The 17,459-nt window shown below is 50.2% G+C and overlaps 1 protein-coding gene across 4 annotated transcripts in view; it reads right to left on the bottom strand.

Moving 5' to 3' along the window:
* Nucleotides 1–247: 247 nt before the first annotated feature.
* The window catches only part of GATA4 (GATA binding protein 4), a 78,895-nt gene continuing 61,683 nt past the window's right edge, over nucleotides 248–17,459 (bottom strand). For 3 of the 4 annotated variants that reach the window (XM_070376023.1, XM_070376024.1, XM_070376021.1), the window contains exons 3-7: nucleotides 8,667–8,836; nucleotides 7,590–7,715; nucleotides 5,145–5,232; nucleotides 3,207–3,355; nucleotides 248–1,963 (exon numbers count right to left, since the gene is read on the bottom strand). In XM_070376023.1, coding sequence (XP_070232124.1) covers nucleotides 1,781–1,963; nucleotides 3,207–3,355; nucleotides 5,145–5,232; nucleotides 7,590–7,715; nucleotides 8,667–8,836 — 716 coding nt within the window. In that variant the 3' untranslated portion in view covers nucleotides 248–1,780. The remainder of the gene's footprint in view (nucleotides 1,964–3,206; nucleotides 3,356–5,144; nucleotides 5,233–7,589; nucleotides 7,716–8,666; nucleotides 8,837–17,459) is intronic. The other variant, XM_070376025.1, reaches the window with a different exon arrangement.

Raw genomic sequence — 17,459 nt, 5'->3', positions numbered from 1 at the left:
GAACTTCAGTTAAGGGCTGGTTCAACCCGCCCTAGGTAACCAAACCTAGAGGTTACCTGTCAAGTCACAGACTAGTCAGTAGCAGGGCTTGGATGCGTGTCCTCGTCACTAACCCCCAGCACCTACAGAGGAAGTCTCCGCCAACTGCCAAAAGGAATGGACGGAGAAGTGATTCAGCAAAGGGGCCTCGGTGGCTCAGGTCTGCCTTGCAACCGGCAGCAGTGAACCTCTTAGAAAACACCGCGGAGGGAGGAGGAGAAGGGAAAGAGGAATACAGATAAATTTATTAGTTAAATACTGATTTTACAGCCATTTCACCTTAAGACAACGTTAGCAGTTTTGTGGGTTAGGGAAGGGTATACAAGGGGTGGGGGGCGGCTTTCGTAGAAGAAAGCCGATGTAAATGATGATTAAAACAGAACCTGGGCTTAAAGAACTCTGCTACCTCCGGGAGGATTGCGGGGCGGGGGGCTGGGTGTTTGTGGAGTAGCACAGAGGAAGGGCAGTCAGCTACACTCTGCTGGCAGCCAGGGCACGGAACGCAGCATCTTCGCGAGCCCCGGGTCACGGATAGTGAGTAGAGATGGCGACGCGGAGAGGAGGCCGATTGCCAAACCGAGGGAGCAGTAGGCGCCCCCTCGCGCCCTTGTATCTTCTCTCATCACCCGTCGTCTTTCTTCCATGAGTTGTGTTGTGTTTGTTTAAATATATATTGGAAAATCCCTAGCATTTTTGCCTCCTGGACAGACGCCTTCTGCTGGAGAAAGGACGCGGGTGCAGGCAGCGCGCCCCTCAGATGGACTCGGCCCGCGGCCCAGGCAGCAGGTGCGTTTCCAGGGAACCACAGCGCATCCGCAAGTTCCAGGCCAACAACCCGGCCCCACGCAGCGCAGCCCCCGCCGGGTTGGGGGAGGCCGTCCACCAGACATCCTGTCCAGAAGGATCTCAAGTCCTAGATGACTGCTAGTCAAATTCGCTTCAGCAGCAGGACCTTTCTTGTTCTTACTCAGGAACCCCCCTGAGCGTGATGGGGCGGAAGAAGGATTCGGGGACTAGTACAAACTGCAGGCCGAGCAGAATCACCAAGAGCAGCGGAGGGGCGTTTCTTTTCAGAGGCCTCGAGGGGGGCGGGGGTGAAGAGAAGGAGCGATTTGAGCCGCGGAAGGAACTTGCAGGGAGGCAAGGTTGCCAGGTAGCGAGTTTGAGGAAGCCACTCTCCCCACGCAGCATCTGGTAACACTGGCCCTACACGCAGTGTTTCTGGAGTCAAGATTCAATATGAGGGATGCGGGTGCACTGAGCCCGAAGGGGAGTGTTGGCCGAGGGCAGGACCGGCCGCGGGGCCGAGGGATCCCAACACACGTCCAACAACAGATGACCGCTCTACCTGCCCTGGGATCCCCGGTGCCCGCAGCACCGTGGAAAGGCCACCATCTTGGGTGCAGTGGTGGAAACAGGGGAGAAGGACTTCTCGTCTCTTGTCGGGGGTGATGGGGCAGAAAAATGAGAAAGTCTGCAGCTCCGTGGGAGGGGCTGAGGTGTGCTCCTAGTGAAGGGAGTGGGCTCCTCCTGATCAGAGTCTGAGCTCTCCAGTCCCCCACCTTAAAAAGGTATGCGCTAAAATCCCCTAAGCAAATCATTGACTTCAAGTTTCTTCCCAGTTGTTGTCTGGAGTCATTCCCAGACAGAGCAGGCCGGCACCCTGGAGCCCAGAGCCTCGTCTCTGCTGTCCCCCGTGTCCCCAAGTCCGGGCAGAAATCCGAGGAGGGAAGGGGTGACATTATGCAGTGATTATGTCCCCGTGACTGTCAGCTAAGGCCAGGCTGTTCCAAGGGTCCTGCTTGGAGCTGGCCTGTGGTGACTGGCTGACAGAAGACGCGTAGCCTTGCGGGGAGAGCTTCAGAGCAGAGAGGACCGGGTGGATGGAGGACCCGTGGCCAGACATCGCACTGACCGAGAACGTCTGAAAGCGAAAGGTATAAAATACCATCAGTGGGATCCTTCCTACCGGAGAGGGGAGCCCTGCTCTGTAGCTGTGCCCAGGCTGGCTCGCACCCCAGGAAGGGGAACAGAGGACAGGGTCAAAAGACAAGGGCAGGAGAGGTACCATGCCGCACTGCTGGCCCCCTGATCCCCAGGTATGAGAGGCAACGGGTCTTCCTGACTGACCAGCTGCTTCTGAGCACTGACCTGGTAACTGTGACTATTCTGGTTTCTCAGATGCCTTTGATGATTGCATCAGACATTTTCTATAATCTTAGCACCATCAATCTCTATTTTCCAAAGAGAAGCCATTTCCCCCTGCCCAGAGGGGGCTCCTGGCTCTCCTGGTCCCACAGGATTCTCTTCACTCTGACAGCACAAAGCTCATTAGGACATGCTCACCTCAAGTACAGGAGGAGAAGAGGTCAGTTAATGGGAGACCATGACCAAGTTTGGAGGCATTCTGGTCCCGAATGGGGGAGCCACAGAGGGAAGAGGGTGGAGGAGCAGGGTTGCCATCTTATCTGACAGAGGGACAGGAGGGTCCCGCTGGCCCATCTCTGGACACGTGTGAAGCTGGACCTGCAGCCAGCTCTCATTACAATAGCATCCTGCCTGTGACCCCTCATCAACCCCAAGCCTCCCACCCTGCCTGCTGCAGCTTCCACAGGCCAGGAGGGACCTCATCCTCCTGTTGAAATCTACCTGCCGCCAAGATCAAGCCACCCTCATTGAGGAGACAGACTTGCTCAGAAAGCCCCGTTCTGCCTCCCAAGGCCTGCGATGGGTTCGCCACGTCCCCCAGCGAGCCCACAGTCTGATTCGGGTTGCAGTCATGCTGTGTGCCAGCCCGTCTTCACTGGCCTTGGCACAGTTGTTGCCATTTAGTCACTAAGTCGTGTGTGTCTCTTCGCAACTCCCTGGACTGTAGCCCGACAGGCTTCTCTGTCCACAGGATTTCCCAGGCAAGAGTACTGGAGTGGGTTGCCATTTCCTGCTCCAGGAGTTCTTCCCAACCCAGGGATCGAACCTGCGTCTTCAGCATTGGCAGGCATGTTCTTTACCATTAAGCTACCAGGGAAGCCTGGCACAGAGTGTATCACGGCTGTGTATCCAAATCGCTGTAGCTTGATCAGATATGCTGAAATATACCCCTGTGTGGACAGCCCCTTGCCTCTGCTGGGGGCCTGGCCACCCAGAGTCTACTCCTCCACGGGCAGTACCTGCGACAGGGAGCTGCTGGGCCCATAGTGGGATGACAGCCCGGGCTCTGTTTTGATGGGGCGCATCTCTTCACTGCTGCTGGTGGCCACGCTGCTGGAGCTGCTGGAAGCACTGGTGGCGGGAGGGAGGCTCTCACTGCCTGAGGGACCTGGAACAAGGCAGAGTCAGCACACCCAGCCCAGGGCCCGGGACACACGGACGGTGGCCCTTGGAGCCAGCCAGGGCAGATCAGCTCTAATGGCTCTGTCTACACTTGCTGGGGAGAGAAGAAGCAGGGCCCTTCATCAGGGCAGGGTGGCAGTTCTCATGATGAAGCAGAAGCAGCAGAATTTCAAGGGAACTTTTTCAGATGACTGGCTCATCCCCCCTTATCCCAGATCCTTGGGGCCACATATGTCTCAGGATTCAAAACTTTTGGATTATAAATGGGGCAAGACCTGTATATTATAGAATATCTGAGGCAGGGTCTGGGACAACACCCAGTAATTAAATACATTAATAGTTCTCCAGCAAAACGTGAATATTCACACGTGGGATAAATAAAGATTATAAGTAGCCTGTGTCAGTCCAGATTACATCTTGCTGCCAAATCTAGCTCCCTGGGTTTGGAGTTTCGGATTGGGGATCGTACACCTGAACTGACACCTGATCCCCCAGGACTCCACCATGTAAGGAGATGAAGTTCCCAGGGGAAGGTGCTGGACACACACACACACAACGTGCAAGGGGGAGGAAAGGCCGAAGACCAGCTACGAGACACTGCACGTGCTAATAATACGTGACTGCCAGCAGGGGCAAGCCACTGTGGAACCTGGAGAAGGAGCACTTCGGTCATGTTCTCAGCAGTGGAACAGGGAAAGTCATCCGAACTTGTCAGGCCTTACGTTAGAAGATAAAATTCCCATCAGATCAGCTGACTTATTTTCCCTGCCCCTGCCACATTTTCCAGTAAAATCTTTGACAGTGGTACTGACTGAGAAGGAAGTGCTCTTTTTTTAGATTTTTTATTTCGTATTAGAGTTTAGCTGATTAACAATGTTGTGATAGTTTCAGGTGGACAGCAAAGGGACCCAATCATATGTATATGTGTGTCCATTCTCCCCCAAACTCCCCTCACATCCAGGCTGCCACGTGACATTGAGCAGAGTCCCCTGTGCTACACAGTGGGTCCTTGTTGGTTATCCATTTTAAATATAGCTGTGTGTACATGTCAGTCAAGCAGGGAATGCTCTTGGTAGGGGACCCAAGTAGTCCTCATCTTGAAATCTAGAAATTGAGAGGCAGAACGTATATTGAACAGAATTTCCATATTTCCTAAGTGAAACCACAGGGGTTTCACCCATTCACAGCTATGTGACCCTTGTTAAGTCACTGCCCTGTCTGAGCCTCAGCTTGCTCATTAGTAAAATGGGGATCATAAATGGGGTCTAGTGAGGGTCTTTAAGGATCTACGAGACAGTATTTGTGAAGGAGGTTTGTAAAGCACAAAGTACACACAATGTTAATTATACACTAGCTTACAAATCAATATCCAAGTCTAACTGAACACAACTCATGGGCCCAGTGTTTCTTGACCCCATTTAGCCCAAAGCGAGCCAAAAGGACTCGAGTTCTTCAGTAGCTGCAGCACTAAAGATGGAGGGGCTGAGTAATTTTCCTTTCTCCTCCAAGATCGGTCTAGCTGGACCTCTGCAATCTTTGTAACTGGCAAAAATCAGGCATGACAAGAGTTGAACCTGCTTTAAAAGCTCCCAATACGTTCCATGGCAATGTTACTTTTGCACTAAGTTATTCATTCTGTCTTGAAAGGCGGGGAATGGACGACGCTATCATTACACCTCTGCAGCCTGGGCTGGCCCACCTGAGCATACAGGATGCTCATTCACTCTGAGGGCTACTGAGTTATTCATAGAATTCCACAGAGATCTTTTTCTCACCTGCTGGTGTCTTTGATTTGTTAAGGTTCTTGGGCTTCCGTTTTCTGGTTTGAATCCCCTCTTTCCTCATTGCAAGAGGCCTGGGGACCTAGGAGGTTGCAAGTCAACACACATGATTTTCCAGTTGTACATGATCTGTGACAGTATTTACACAACACACACACACACACAGAAATACACACTGGGAGGGCCAGATCTGTGCAATTCCTCTACAAACTTTGGGACTGAGCCTAAGTCAATCAGGCCTGGAACTCCTTTTGAGCAAGAAATCAATTCTATTAAAAAGATGAGTTGAACACTTATATTTTGGGATACTGTACTAGACCCTGGGGAAACAGACTTAAAGACACAGTTCCTTGCCTGTAGAGTTCACAGTGTGTTGGGAAAGACAGACAAATAGAAAATAACCAGATTTTAGGTGATGTGGGAAAACAGAAAAAATAAAAACACTGAACTCTGTCTTGGGTTGGGGGAGGGAAAGCGGCAGACTGGCAGGGTCCTCTTTCTAGTATTTTAAAATAGTGTGCCTTGCCTACATCTGACTTCTTTCAGGCCTGGCCAACCGAACTGTTCAGTCCCGGGTCTATGCTAGTCTCTCCTGTGGGACTAATACAGGCCACACCTGCAAAAGCCAAAGGAAAAGCCACAGCCACTTTTGAGATATGAACATGGAATTGTTAAAGAAGGAAGTGTAGGGAATTCCCTGACAGTCCAGTGGTTAAGACTCTGCGCTATCACTACCAAGGGCCCAGGTTCATTCTGTGGTCAGAGAACTAAGCCACCAGAGTGGCTAAAAAATAAAAGGGGGCAGTAGCATCCGTGAACTTGAACTGCCTTCCGGTCGACCTAGTCAGATGAGCCAGCACCTCCACCTTTGGAAGAAAGTGTCCTTCCCTCCCAGCCCTCCTCCCCTCCGCCCACCTTGAACCTTCTTGAACACCATCCTGACTTCAGAAGAATCCTGCCCTCATGTGCACCCCCGCCCACATTAGTACTTTAGAAACATTGTCATAAAGTGCACGTCACATGAAACTTACCATCTTGACCATTATTAAATGTACAGTTCAACACTGTCAAGCATATTCACGGTTATGCAACCGTCTCCGCCATTCATCTCCAGAACACTTTCATCTTGCAAAACTGAACTCTCTGCTCATTAAACAGGAACTCCTCATTTCCCTCTCCCCTTACCCCCTGGTTTTACTTTCTTGGGGTATCTTTTTCCATATACTAATATGAATTGGTATACAACCAAATATATCTTTTTCTTTTATGGCTTTAAGAGTTTTGAAAATTTGCCAAAGAAAAGTTCTCCTCCCATCCCCAAGGTTATATAACCTCTCCCTCTATATTTTCTTCTAGTATTTTTACTGTCCCTTTTTAAAGAGGTTTTACATTTCATATCTTTAATACACCCAAGTTTATTTTTGATTTTGGTAGGAGGCAGAGGCCAAGTTTCATTTCTGTGTTCCAGACTGGGTCAATACAAGCATTCTTAAAAAGCTATTCTTTATCCATTGAATTGTTACCTTTGTTATATATCATACTACCACATATACAGACTACTTTTGAGTCTCTTTCATCGGTAAAATGGGAATTAGACTTAGGTAGTATTAAAGATGGAAGTGATGTTCCCTAGCAATGTCTCTGCTATGGTCTGAATGTGTATCCCCCTCAAACTGACATGTTCACAAACCTATAGTCCAAGGTGATTGTATTAGGAGGTGGGGCCTTTGGAAGGTGATGAGGTCATGAAGTTGAGCCCTGATGAATGGGATTAGTGGCCTTATACAGGAGACCCCACAGCATCCTTGCCCCTTCCACCATGTAAGGACAGAGTAAGAAATCTGCCACCAGACAGGGGGTCCTCCCTTGATCTGGCCTCTGATCTCAGACCTCTAGCTTCTAGAACCACAGAAATTAATTTTTGTTGGTTAAGCTGCCCAGTAGGGCTTCCCTGGTAGCTCAGACAGTAAAGAATCCACTTGGAATGCAGGAGGCCTGGGTTAGATCTCTGGGTAGGGAAAATCCTCTGAAGAAGGGAATGGCTACCCACTTTAGAGAACTTGCCTGGAGAATTCTTGCCTGGAGAATCCCCCTTGGACAGAGGAGCCTGGCAGGCTACAGTCCCTGGGGTTGCAAAGAGTCAGACATGACTGAATGACTAACACACACACACACACACACACACACACACACAAAGCTGCTCCGTGGGCCTCCCGGGTGGCTCAGTCAGTAAAGAATCCACCTGCAATGCAGGAGACCCAAGCTGCCCAGTCTATGGCATCGTTACAGCAGCCTTAATAGACTGCTGTAAGACAGTCTCTGGACCTTCCAGATTTAAGTATATTTAAGGAGACAATGAATTATGATCTGTGGGGAAGAAGAGGGATGAGACCCAAGCTGTGGAGGAAAGTACGGGACGTGGTGCGGAGGGAGCCTTACGCCATGGAGCTTCATGTAGAGGCCGCAGGCATTACACACTGGCTCGCCCTCGGCGTTGCGGCGCCACAGCGTGGTGGTGGTGGTCTGGCAGTTGGCGCAGGAGAGGCCCACTCGGCGCGAGGCAGACTGCAACACAGGAGACAGACCCTTCAGGCCCAAGGCAGGTGCCATGGCATCTGCTTCACCAGGAACAATCGCGGGGCGGGGCCACCGCAAGGGATGCTCCGATGCTGCGATGCCCGGATGATGGGAATCGGGTACCCCAGCCTCTCACGGGTGCATGGGACGGAGGGCTGGGCTGCCGGAGACAGCAAATCCTGGTCGTTCCTGCTGCGTCAGCGACATTATCTGTCACTCACGTCAGGGAAGAGCCCAGCAACCACTGGGCACTGTAGGCAGAAAAACTTCTCCGGAAAGTAGAATTAACCTGGGCCTCAGGGGCGGGAGTTGACAATTACTGTATCCCAGAGACTTCAAACACTGACTTCAAGAGAGGGAAGCAAGCACCACGGTTTATCCCCTCTGTTCTTCCTTCCCTAATATCTGTGAAAGCTATTGGTCAAAATTAAATCGTGGTAGAAATGACCAGGAAACTAGGAGCCAAAAACTTGCTTCTATCTCCTCCCCAGCTACAGGGCCCAGCACACCCTCACATAATCTTTGGGTTTGTCAACGGATCAGCTGAAAACTGAGTGAGTCACAACAGAAAAGGAAGAGTCAGCCTTCCTCACAGGGTTGACGTGAGCACAGGAGACACACCACACAATGCAGGCAAGGCACAGCCTCACTTTTCACTTCTGCATAATTAAGGGGTTGAACTGAATGGGCTGGACCATCCTCACAGTTCAAACTAACACTGAAGGTGGACGAAATGACTCTTTGCCACCCACCCAATCCTTCAACCTGCACCTTCTTTGACAGATAATTTGAAACCCCAGATTTGAAACCAGGAGCTGCCCACTGAGGCTGAGCCCGAAGCCGGGAGCTGAGAGAAGCAGAGAAGCAAGCCCGCTGCCCCCGCCCTGGCCATGTGGCACCTGCCCCCGCCCTGGCCACGTGGCACCAGGCCCTGCTTACCAGGCGGCGCTGGGGTTTGATGAGGGGCCGGTTGATGCCGTTCATCTTGTGGTAGAGGCCACAGGCGTTGCACAGGTAGTGTCCCGTCCCGTCCCGCCGCCACAGTGGGGTGGACATGGCCCCACAGTTGACACACTCTCTGCCTTCCGAGAAGTCATCAAACATATCTACTGGGTGGGAAGCAACACAGAGGATTAGCTCTCTGCTTATGCCCAGAAATCAGAGACCACAGAAACGATGGCCTTCCCTTGCAAGGAGTGGAAGACGGGCCACCTTGGGCTGCCATGTTGTTCCTCACTCTGCCCTCACCCTGGAGAACTGGCTCCAAGGCCTGTCCTGGGGAGTGGACGTTTCACCGCCGACATCACAGACACAGCAGGGCTCTCCCTGGTTGTGAGAAGGGGAAGGCAGGGCGGCAGAGACCACCAGCACCTGGACCCTCCGCTGCTTCAGAGCTGGGGTCTCACCCGACACTGCGTTCCACTCAAGACCTTCTTTCTCTCTTTTTTCCCTTTCAGAATTGAGATTCCAGTTCCTTTTCCGTAAAAATATAATAAATATTTACTTCAAGAAAGTTAAATGCTGAAATGTGTACAAAGAATATAGTAAACACATGTAATCCTATAACTCAAAGATCACCATGTTATTAAGTTTGTTCTATTACATCCTTTGTAATACTTTACACATTGACACAGGTTTGCCTACTTGAGGTCAGGCCATATCATTTTGAGCCTGTCTTTTCACTTCATATCAAAGCATTTCCCCATATTAGAAATTCTTCAGAAACTTTAGTGTATATTATCCCATCACAGAAATGCACCATCCTTTATTCTCACTGAATTTTTACTAAGTCATTACCCAGTTTCTGATTTTTGTAGACAAAGCTCATTCAGTAAACTACTCTTAGCATTTCTGGTTATTTCTCAGGATATTCCCCTAGATATAGAATTACTGAGCAAAAGGGACTCTCTTTTTTGAAAGCTCTTGAAATTTTCAAACTTCCCTGCATGAGAAGGTCGTAATTCATTTTTCTCATTTCAATATCTGTATGATCATGCTATGTCATACCTTGACATTTTTCTTGCTTATTGGAACAAAGGGATAAAGGTGCATATTATGAGCAATGATGCCTTAGAGTGGAACCTGTCCACAGGAACGTGGCCATCCCTGCCACTCCCCTGCACTCGCTCACAGGCCCCTCCCTCCCAACCCCCTTTGTCTTCCATTGTCTATAGAATTTTTTAAAATATTTACTTATTGATTGATTGATTAATTGATTTGGCCATGCTGGGTCTTAGTTGTAGCATGTGGGACCTAGTTCACTGACCAGGGATCGAACTCAAGCTCCCTGCATCGGGAGCTCAAAGTCAGCCACTGGCCCACTAAGGAAGTCCTAATGTCTATAGAAGGTAACAACGGACACATCTCACTCGTGTCATCCTGCTGAGATAGGTTGGGCCGGTTTTCTTATTCCCTGTTATCTATTTAAAGCCTGGCTGAGAACTCCCAGAAGTCTCTCTGACTCCATAGTATTGCTTCCTGTTTTGAAAAATGTTATATTCTTTCTAATTTTCTGTCCCTAAATACAGCCACTCTGGTGTCCAGATTGCTCTTATCGTACTACAAGAAGCAAGAGTGGATTTTTCTCTAGTTCACGGGGAGACTTGAGGAGGAGGGTAACGCCTTTCTCTGCCATCAGGACTTAGCCCCCTTGCCTTGGGGGTTAAGGTCTCACATTCTGCCAGTTCTGTGGCCCCACTACCTGCTCTAAGGGAACATGAGCTAAGAGAGGAAAGGATGGTGGGGGGCCCTCCCCTCAAGTCTGGGTACACAAACAGTCATTTGCACCTGCAAACAAGTAACTGTGAGTCAACAGTGTGCAGGTGTGAGGGGCTGTTTGCTCAGTCTGGGGAGCTGAGCACACACAGTCACAAGAGAGGCTATTTTTGCGCCCAGGTCACACTGAGAACCCTCCAGCAAGGTCACCGGCCTTCAGAGCCCCACATGACATGACGGCTCCTGGACTCAGCTTTCTTTCCCAAACCCGGGGGAGGCGTCAACAACCTGCACGTCACCCTCCACCCACCACTGCCACCCCACCCGTGCCTGTTGCCCTGCTCCCTTGGCCCAGCCTTCTGGTGAGAGGGCTGGAAAGGCCAAGGGAGTTCATAAAAGGCCCTCAGACCAAGGAGAGGCGCTTGCAATGTCCTCATTTGTAGCGTGTTTGCAATCAACACTAGATGGCGCTACAGCCTCAAAAGATCCTCGTCATTCGGGTCTAACTCCGGACAGAGGACTTTCTACAGCACCTTTCCATTCCAAACCCAGTACAACTCAATTATTCTTTTTGTTGTTGTTTGTTTTTTCAGGCCCAAATGTGGCCTGAATGGGAAAACGAACTCTTATTTAATTACCATCCAGCTTTCAACATTTTGTGGCCAATCGTATCTCATGTATACCTCCACCCACTTTCCCTACCTGATTTTTTTTTTTAAAGAAACTCTCAGACTTTCTGCCATTTCACTCATAAATATTTCAGAACGTGCCTCTCACAGATAAAGATTCACACTCTTTTTCTTTTAAAGATGAGCAAACCAACCTCTTTCCTATGTTCCGATTCATCTAAAGAAGGCTGCACAAACAGAGGTCTCTCAATCCATTCCTCTTTTTTTGGAGGGGACATTCCCTTTTCTTTTCACACTTACTGTTTTACCTCCCAGACAGGGTCTCATCTCAGGAGCCTCCCTAGCAGTTCCAGTCTTTCTGCTGGTTACTGGCCTGGAGCGTTGAGAACCCAACACCAAGGTTTGCCTTAAAAATACCTTCTCACCTGCCACACAGAATGGGTTACACAGTCAAGCAACTATTTTACAGGCTGGGGAAAGGCACTGGAGGTCGGCAAGTATGTATTTGTCACTAACAAATATTTACTGAGTACCTGCTATTTAAGCACTCTGATGGAGGTCATAGGAGCTATGAACACAGGAGCTAATGCCCTGGTTGGGCAAACTGGGCCACAGTATCAGCAATGAATAACAGCATAACTGAACTCATTTGGGCCATGTATCTTTAAAAAAAATTTTTTTTTTTTTTGGCTGTGCTGGGTCTTCATTGCTGCACAAGGGCCTTCTCTAGTTGTGGCGAGTGGGGGCTGCTCTGTAGTTGCAGTGCATGGGGCATATATGGGCTTCTCATCGCGGTGGCCTCTTTTGTTGCTGAACATGAGCTCAGTTGCTCCACGGCATGTGAGATCTTCTCAGACCAGGGATGGAACCTATGTCTCCTGCGTCGGCAAGTGGATTCTTTACCACGGAGCCACCAGGGAAGCCCCGGGACCCATATCTTAAGCAAGTGGGGTATTATGGTGGCAGAGACTGCTTGTCTAGGGTAGAAGGTGCAGAAGTCTGACCCAGATTGAAGAGTCGGGCATTACAACAGCAGCCAAAGGAAAGCCGTTAAGGACGAGCTTCCTAAAAGCATCGTAAATGTACCACGTCTGCCTACAACCTACCACACCTCCAAATGGGTAAAGTCTCCACGTCTTCTACCAGACAGATCTTGTCATCTGACCTACTCAGTGGGATGTTGCACACATGTAAATGATTATGACGAAGACAACCTAATGACAGAGAAAAATGCCTACTTCCCATGTTAAATAAAAAAACGCAACTTGCAAAACATCCTATACGCTGTGACAGCAGCTGAGACCACCAGGAAGGGGCTTCTATTAGGCTAATAAATTGTGTGGCTTTTTCATTTTTAAAAGTATCATTCTGAAATGTTATAATTGCTTAGCTTTTAAATACGATAAAAAAATAAGAAAACCAAAACTTCTGATCACCTACAGCAACTCCCACTATGCCATGGGGAAGGCACCTTTTATTCTCTTACATCTGACACAAGCAGGAACCCGATGGACTGAAAAAGGGGAAGAAAGTTCAAACACTACTGCTTAGCTCCCACTCTGGGGAAGGTGAGAGGCTACAGGCTGGGAGCCCCAAACCAGCACTAACATCTGTGTGAACCTTGGTAACAACCACCTCATTACATAGACGTGCCCTGGGTGGAACTTCCCGAGGGCAAGTGGGCAGCAGCCTGATTTCTAATGAGGAAGGCCATGGCCATGGCCTTGACTTTCAAAAGCCCCACCCACCCAGTGCCGGGCATCTTGGGATCTGGACCAACCACTTAGAAAGGCAATGGGAATCCAGCTCTCAGAAGTGGGTCAGTGTTACCCCACATTCAGAGGAAAGACTTGTAATAAAAGTTGTAAAGTACTTTGCAAATAAGAGGGAAAAAACCTCACAACAATGGCTGTAAAGAGGTCTGCAAACACCCAATGAGATAACAGTGATGGGTTATTGTCAGGGCTGGTGGGGTTGGGAGAGAGTGGGAACAACCAGGGAGAAACTGGGGGCTGGGATTTTGGGAGCGGGAACAGATAGAAGAGCTAGATTTGGGAATCTGGCCTTTTCTCAATTGTAAGGTGTATCGCTCTTAAATTTGACCCAGTTTGAGACTCATAGGCAGAGTGAACTTGCAGACAGGTTGAGTGGTCTGGGGCTGCTCCTCATGGGAACTCTTAATTCACGATCATTTTAGCAACCAAAAGCAGAAAATGAATTGAGCCCTCACCCCAGGAATGGGGATTTAACTCCTCACTTCCATCCATGCCCAATTAAAAAAATGTTTTAAAGGAGGGGCGAAAACCCAGCCTGGTTTGTTCTGTGCCCAATTTATTAATAGTACGGATATGCCTAGGAATTAAGGCAGACTACGCCCACCCAAGTGCCTGCAAGAAAAATGTGGGCCAGGAGGTTGAAGGATCCCACCCTGACTTCCCCCATGGCTAGCTGACGCAAACACAGGCTGGGAGCTGACCTCTCCCGGCCGGCTCCATCAATCTTGGGGAACCCACCCACAGGCTGGCCAGCAAGTCAGGGCTGGGAGAGGGGCTGACGGGAGAGGAAGAGAGGGGAGCTGGTGGGGGAGAAGTGAGAGGACTCAGAGACCGGGATTACAGCTGGCAACATCCACTGGGTACTGCGAGAAAGCTGTTTTGTCTCCCTACAGCCGGAGAGCGAGCTCAGGCTGATGGACTCGGCCACGTTCATGCCAGCCGCTGGGTTGGAGCTGCAAAGCTGGCTCTGCTCTGCTGCAAAGGTGCCCCTCGTGCCTTCCCTCTTCAGGGGGGCTACCACTTGCTGGGTCTTGAGCCAGAGCTGGGAGGGAGGAGACCCTCCTCTCCCTCAGTCCTCAGATGCCGAGTCCGTCAGGTGCCTGTGTTTCTGGTGGGGGCACCAGAGCCCAGATACATGCCGTGTGTGTGTGTCCACTCTGTTTGCCTTTGAAGCAAGTGCTGGACATAGAGATATATTAGGCAAAGTGTAAAACGTGGAAGTGTTAGTTGCTCAGTCGTGTCCAAGTCTTTGTGACCCCAAGAACTGTAGCCCACCAGGCTCCTCTGTCCATGCCAAGAATTCTCCAGGCAAGAATACTGGAGTGGGTTGCCATTCCCTTCTCCAGAGGATCTTCTCAACCCATGGATCAAACCCAGGTCTCTTGCATTGTAGACAGATTCTTTACTGTCTGAGCCACCAGGGAAGCCCATATTAGGCAAAACTGGGGCAAAAATCTCTGCCCTAAGTTGTCTCAATCTAGCTGGGGATGCACAACTCAAAGCAAATAATTAAATGCGACAAACTGCAATGAAGCCTGGGCTGCATCACTAGGCCCCACCCCTCACCTCCACCCCCAGCACATCCTCAGCTGCCCCAGGTCACTCTGCAGTCTATCTCGGGAGGGAAAACACACAAACACAATGGAAATTATCCATGCCCAGAGCGCCAATTCAGTGGTGCAAAATCAAGGCCAGAGTGGGTGGGAGGCCAGGCCGGGTGAACAGAGTGGAGGGGCCGCCCAGAGACGGGACAGAGCCAAAGGGGCTTCAAGACGTCCAGCCCCACCCAGAGGTCCCTGCTGAACCCCAGCCCCAAGTCCCATCCAAAGTTCAGCGGAGATTGTGCCTGGATTTCCTGACAGGCCAGGCTCTGTCCCTGGGCTGGCGCCTCGGTTTGAGGCACGAGCAGCAAACAAATCCCGAGGTTTTTGGGCAGCGACTGAGCCTTCGGTCTTCTGGGCTTCGTCAGGCCCAGCCGGTGACAGGCAGCTGGGCGGGGAGGGCAGACACAGCTCAGGCAGCGACCGGCTGGCTGGCAGGATTAGAGCACCTATTTTGGAAGCTCCTGCTAAACAGAAGCGGTTCCTGCTGGGCCGGGCTGCAGCTGCCCTGCGGAGCGAGAGCTGGGGGCCTGCCTCTGAGTGCCCAGCAGGGCACGCGGGAGCTGCACAGAGAGTACCCACTACATCCCAACCCTGACCCATGAGGGTCAGGATAGCTTTAGAAATTTACAAACAAGGAAGCTGAGAAGAATCTGTATGAAACATGTGACCCACTATATTTCTTTTTCTTTCTTTCCTTCCTTCCTACTTTTTTTTGGCCACACCATGTGGCTTATAGGATCTTAGCTCCTGGACCAGGGATCAATCCCATGCCCCCTGCAGTGGAAGCACAGAGTCGTAACCACTGGACCCCCAGGGAAGTCCCTGAACTACATTTCTTAATAGCCACTGAGCAATATGAGAGACCTTTAAACTTTTCTTCAGGTGAATATTGTAATTGTACTGGAAATAGATTTCCACCAACACACACACTCCAGTAGCATTTACCGAGGAGCCTGGCTTTGGACTTGAGGTGAGAGTTAAAGAATGAGTCAGGTTAAGAAAAAAATCACAAGTAAGCAAGGACATCCTGAAAGGAAGGAACCACCAGAAACAGGGAGGGAGGGAGGAAGGAAAGGAGGAAAGAAAGAACAACCTCTTGCTATGATAGACTGGAGGAAAATATTTGCAGCATGATGCCAAGGATTAATACTGCCTAATATGCTTTGGCGGGGAAGGCAGTGGCAACCCACTCCAGTAGTCTTGCCTGGAAAATCCCATGGACACAGGAGCCTGGTGGGCTGCAGTCCATGGGGTCGCTAAGAGTCGGGCACGACTGAGCGACTTCACTTTCACTTTTCACTTTCATGCATTGGAGAAGGGAATGGCAACCCACTCCAGTGTTCTTGCCTGGAGAATCCCAGGGACAGAGGAGCCTAGTGGGCTACCGTCTATGGGGTCGCACAGAGTCGGACACGACTGAAGCGACTTAGCAGCAGCAGCAGCAGCAGCAATATACTTTGGGCACCTGATGTGAAGAACTGACTAACTGGAAAAGACCCTGATGCTGGGAAAGATTGAAGGCAGGAGGAGAGGGGGATGACAAAGGATGAGATGGTTGGGTGGCATCACCGACTCGATGGACTTGAGTTTGAGCAAGCTCTGGGAGTTGGTGATGGACAGGGAGGCCTGGCGTGCTGCAGTCCATGGGGTTGCAAAGAGTCAGACACGACTGAGTGACTGAACTGAACTGAATATGTTAAGAAAAATGACACATCACACAGAGAAAGGCTCCGTGGGGCAACCAATGATGACACTGAAGAAGCTGTGGGAAGAGACAAGCCTTTCCATTCTGTGGACCAGCTGATCCTTTCTTGAAGCTCTAACCAACGATGACACTGGAGAAGCTGTGGGAAGAGACAAGCCTTTCCATTCTGTGGACCAGCTGATCCTTTCTTGAAGCTCTACAAGCTCCCAAGTGTCTGCCTCCATTCCTATTTGGTCTGCATTCACAGCAGGGGCAGAGTGGGAGGGAGGCCCAGAAAGACGTGTGTTAGTGGGGTTCAGAGAAGTAAGTCTTGTCCAGTAAATAGAGGAGCTCAGCTTTCAACCCAGAAAGACTGGCCAGTCTCTTAACCGTGGACCCAGAGTTCCACCAGGTTCTGCCAGCAGATGGATGGCTTGACCATCTTGCCGGGGGCCTGATTCTCCTCCCAGTAGCAGACAGTGATTTTTGAACATGAGCAATTCAAAAATCACTTTGTGAAAGACAGTCATGACATGACATGTTAGCAGCGAGGACCACAAGAAGTCCAGCACCCACATATGTATGCCTGTTTATCCAGCTCACCGGCACCACAGAAGCATCTCAAGGCACGTGCGTTTCAATGCCCTTCAGCACACCAGCTTGGGAAATGCCTCCTGGCCTGCCTCTTTGTGACCCTCAAGAATCCCCAGGTACAGGGATATAATTACAGTGTAAAGATTTCCCCATGACTGAAGGGGTAGTCACTAACGTGGGAGAAATTTCTGGGAGCTTTAAATTTTTATTTATTTATTTGGCTGTGTCTTTTTTGCTGTGCGAGTTTTTCTCTAGTTTCGGAGAGCAGGGGCTACTCTCCAGTTGCAGTGCTCAGGCACCTCTTGTTTCAGAACACGGGCTCTAAGGCACGATGGCTTCAATAGCTGCGGCACGTGGGCTCAGTAGTTGAGTCTCCTGGGCTCTAGAGCACAGGCTCAATAGTTATAGCACGTGGGCTCAGTTGCTCCATGGCATGTGGGATCTTCCTGGATCAGGAATCAAACCTGTACCTCCTGCATTGGCAGGTGGATTCTTTACCACTGAAGCACCAGGGAAGCCCTCTGGGTGCTTTAGAATTCACAGTTGGTCCTTGGTGAGCATGATGTCCTGAGCCTCCTGCATTGTGCAAGGTTAAGTCCATGAAGGATACAGACCGCCTCATGATTATCCATGGTGTTAGGTTCTGAGAATACTACTTTGCTTGCTGTATCTATAAGTGAAACACATGTAGACTCCTGGGAGAGGGTCACCATGGCCCCTTTCCACTTGTG

The sequence above is a fragment of the Bos mutus genome, chromosome 8 (genome assembly GCF_027580195.1).
Source record: "Bos mutus isolate GX-2022 chromosome 8, NWIPB_WYAK_1.1, whole genome shotgun sequence".
Classification (NCBI taxonomy): Eukaryota; Metazoa; Chordata; class Mammalia; order Artiodactyla; family Bovidae; genus Bos; species Bos mutus.
The sequence above is the reverse complement of the archived record's forward strand: the minus strand, read 5'-3'. Positions and strand labels throughout refer to the sequence as shown.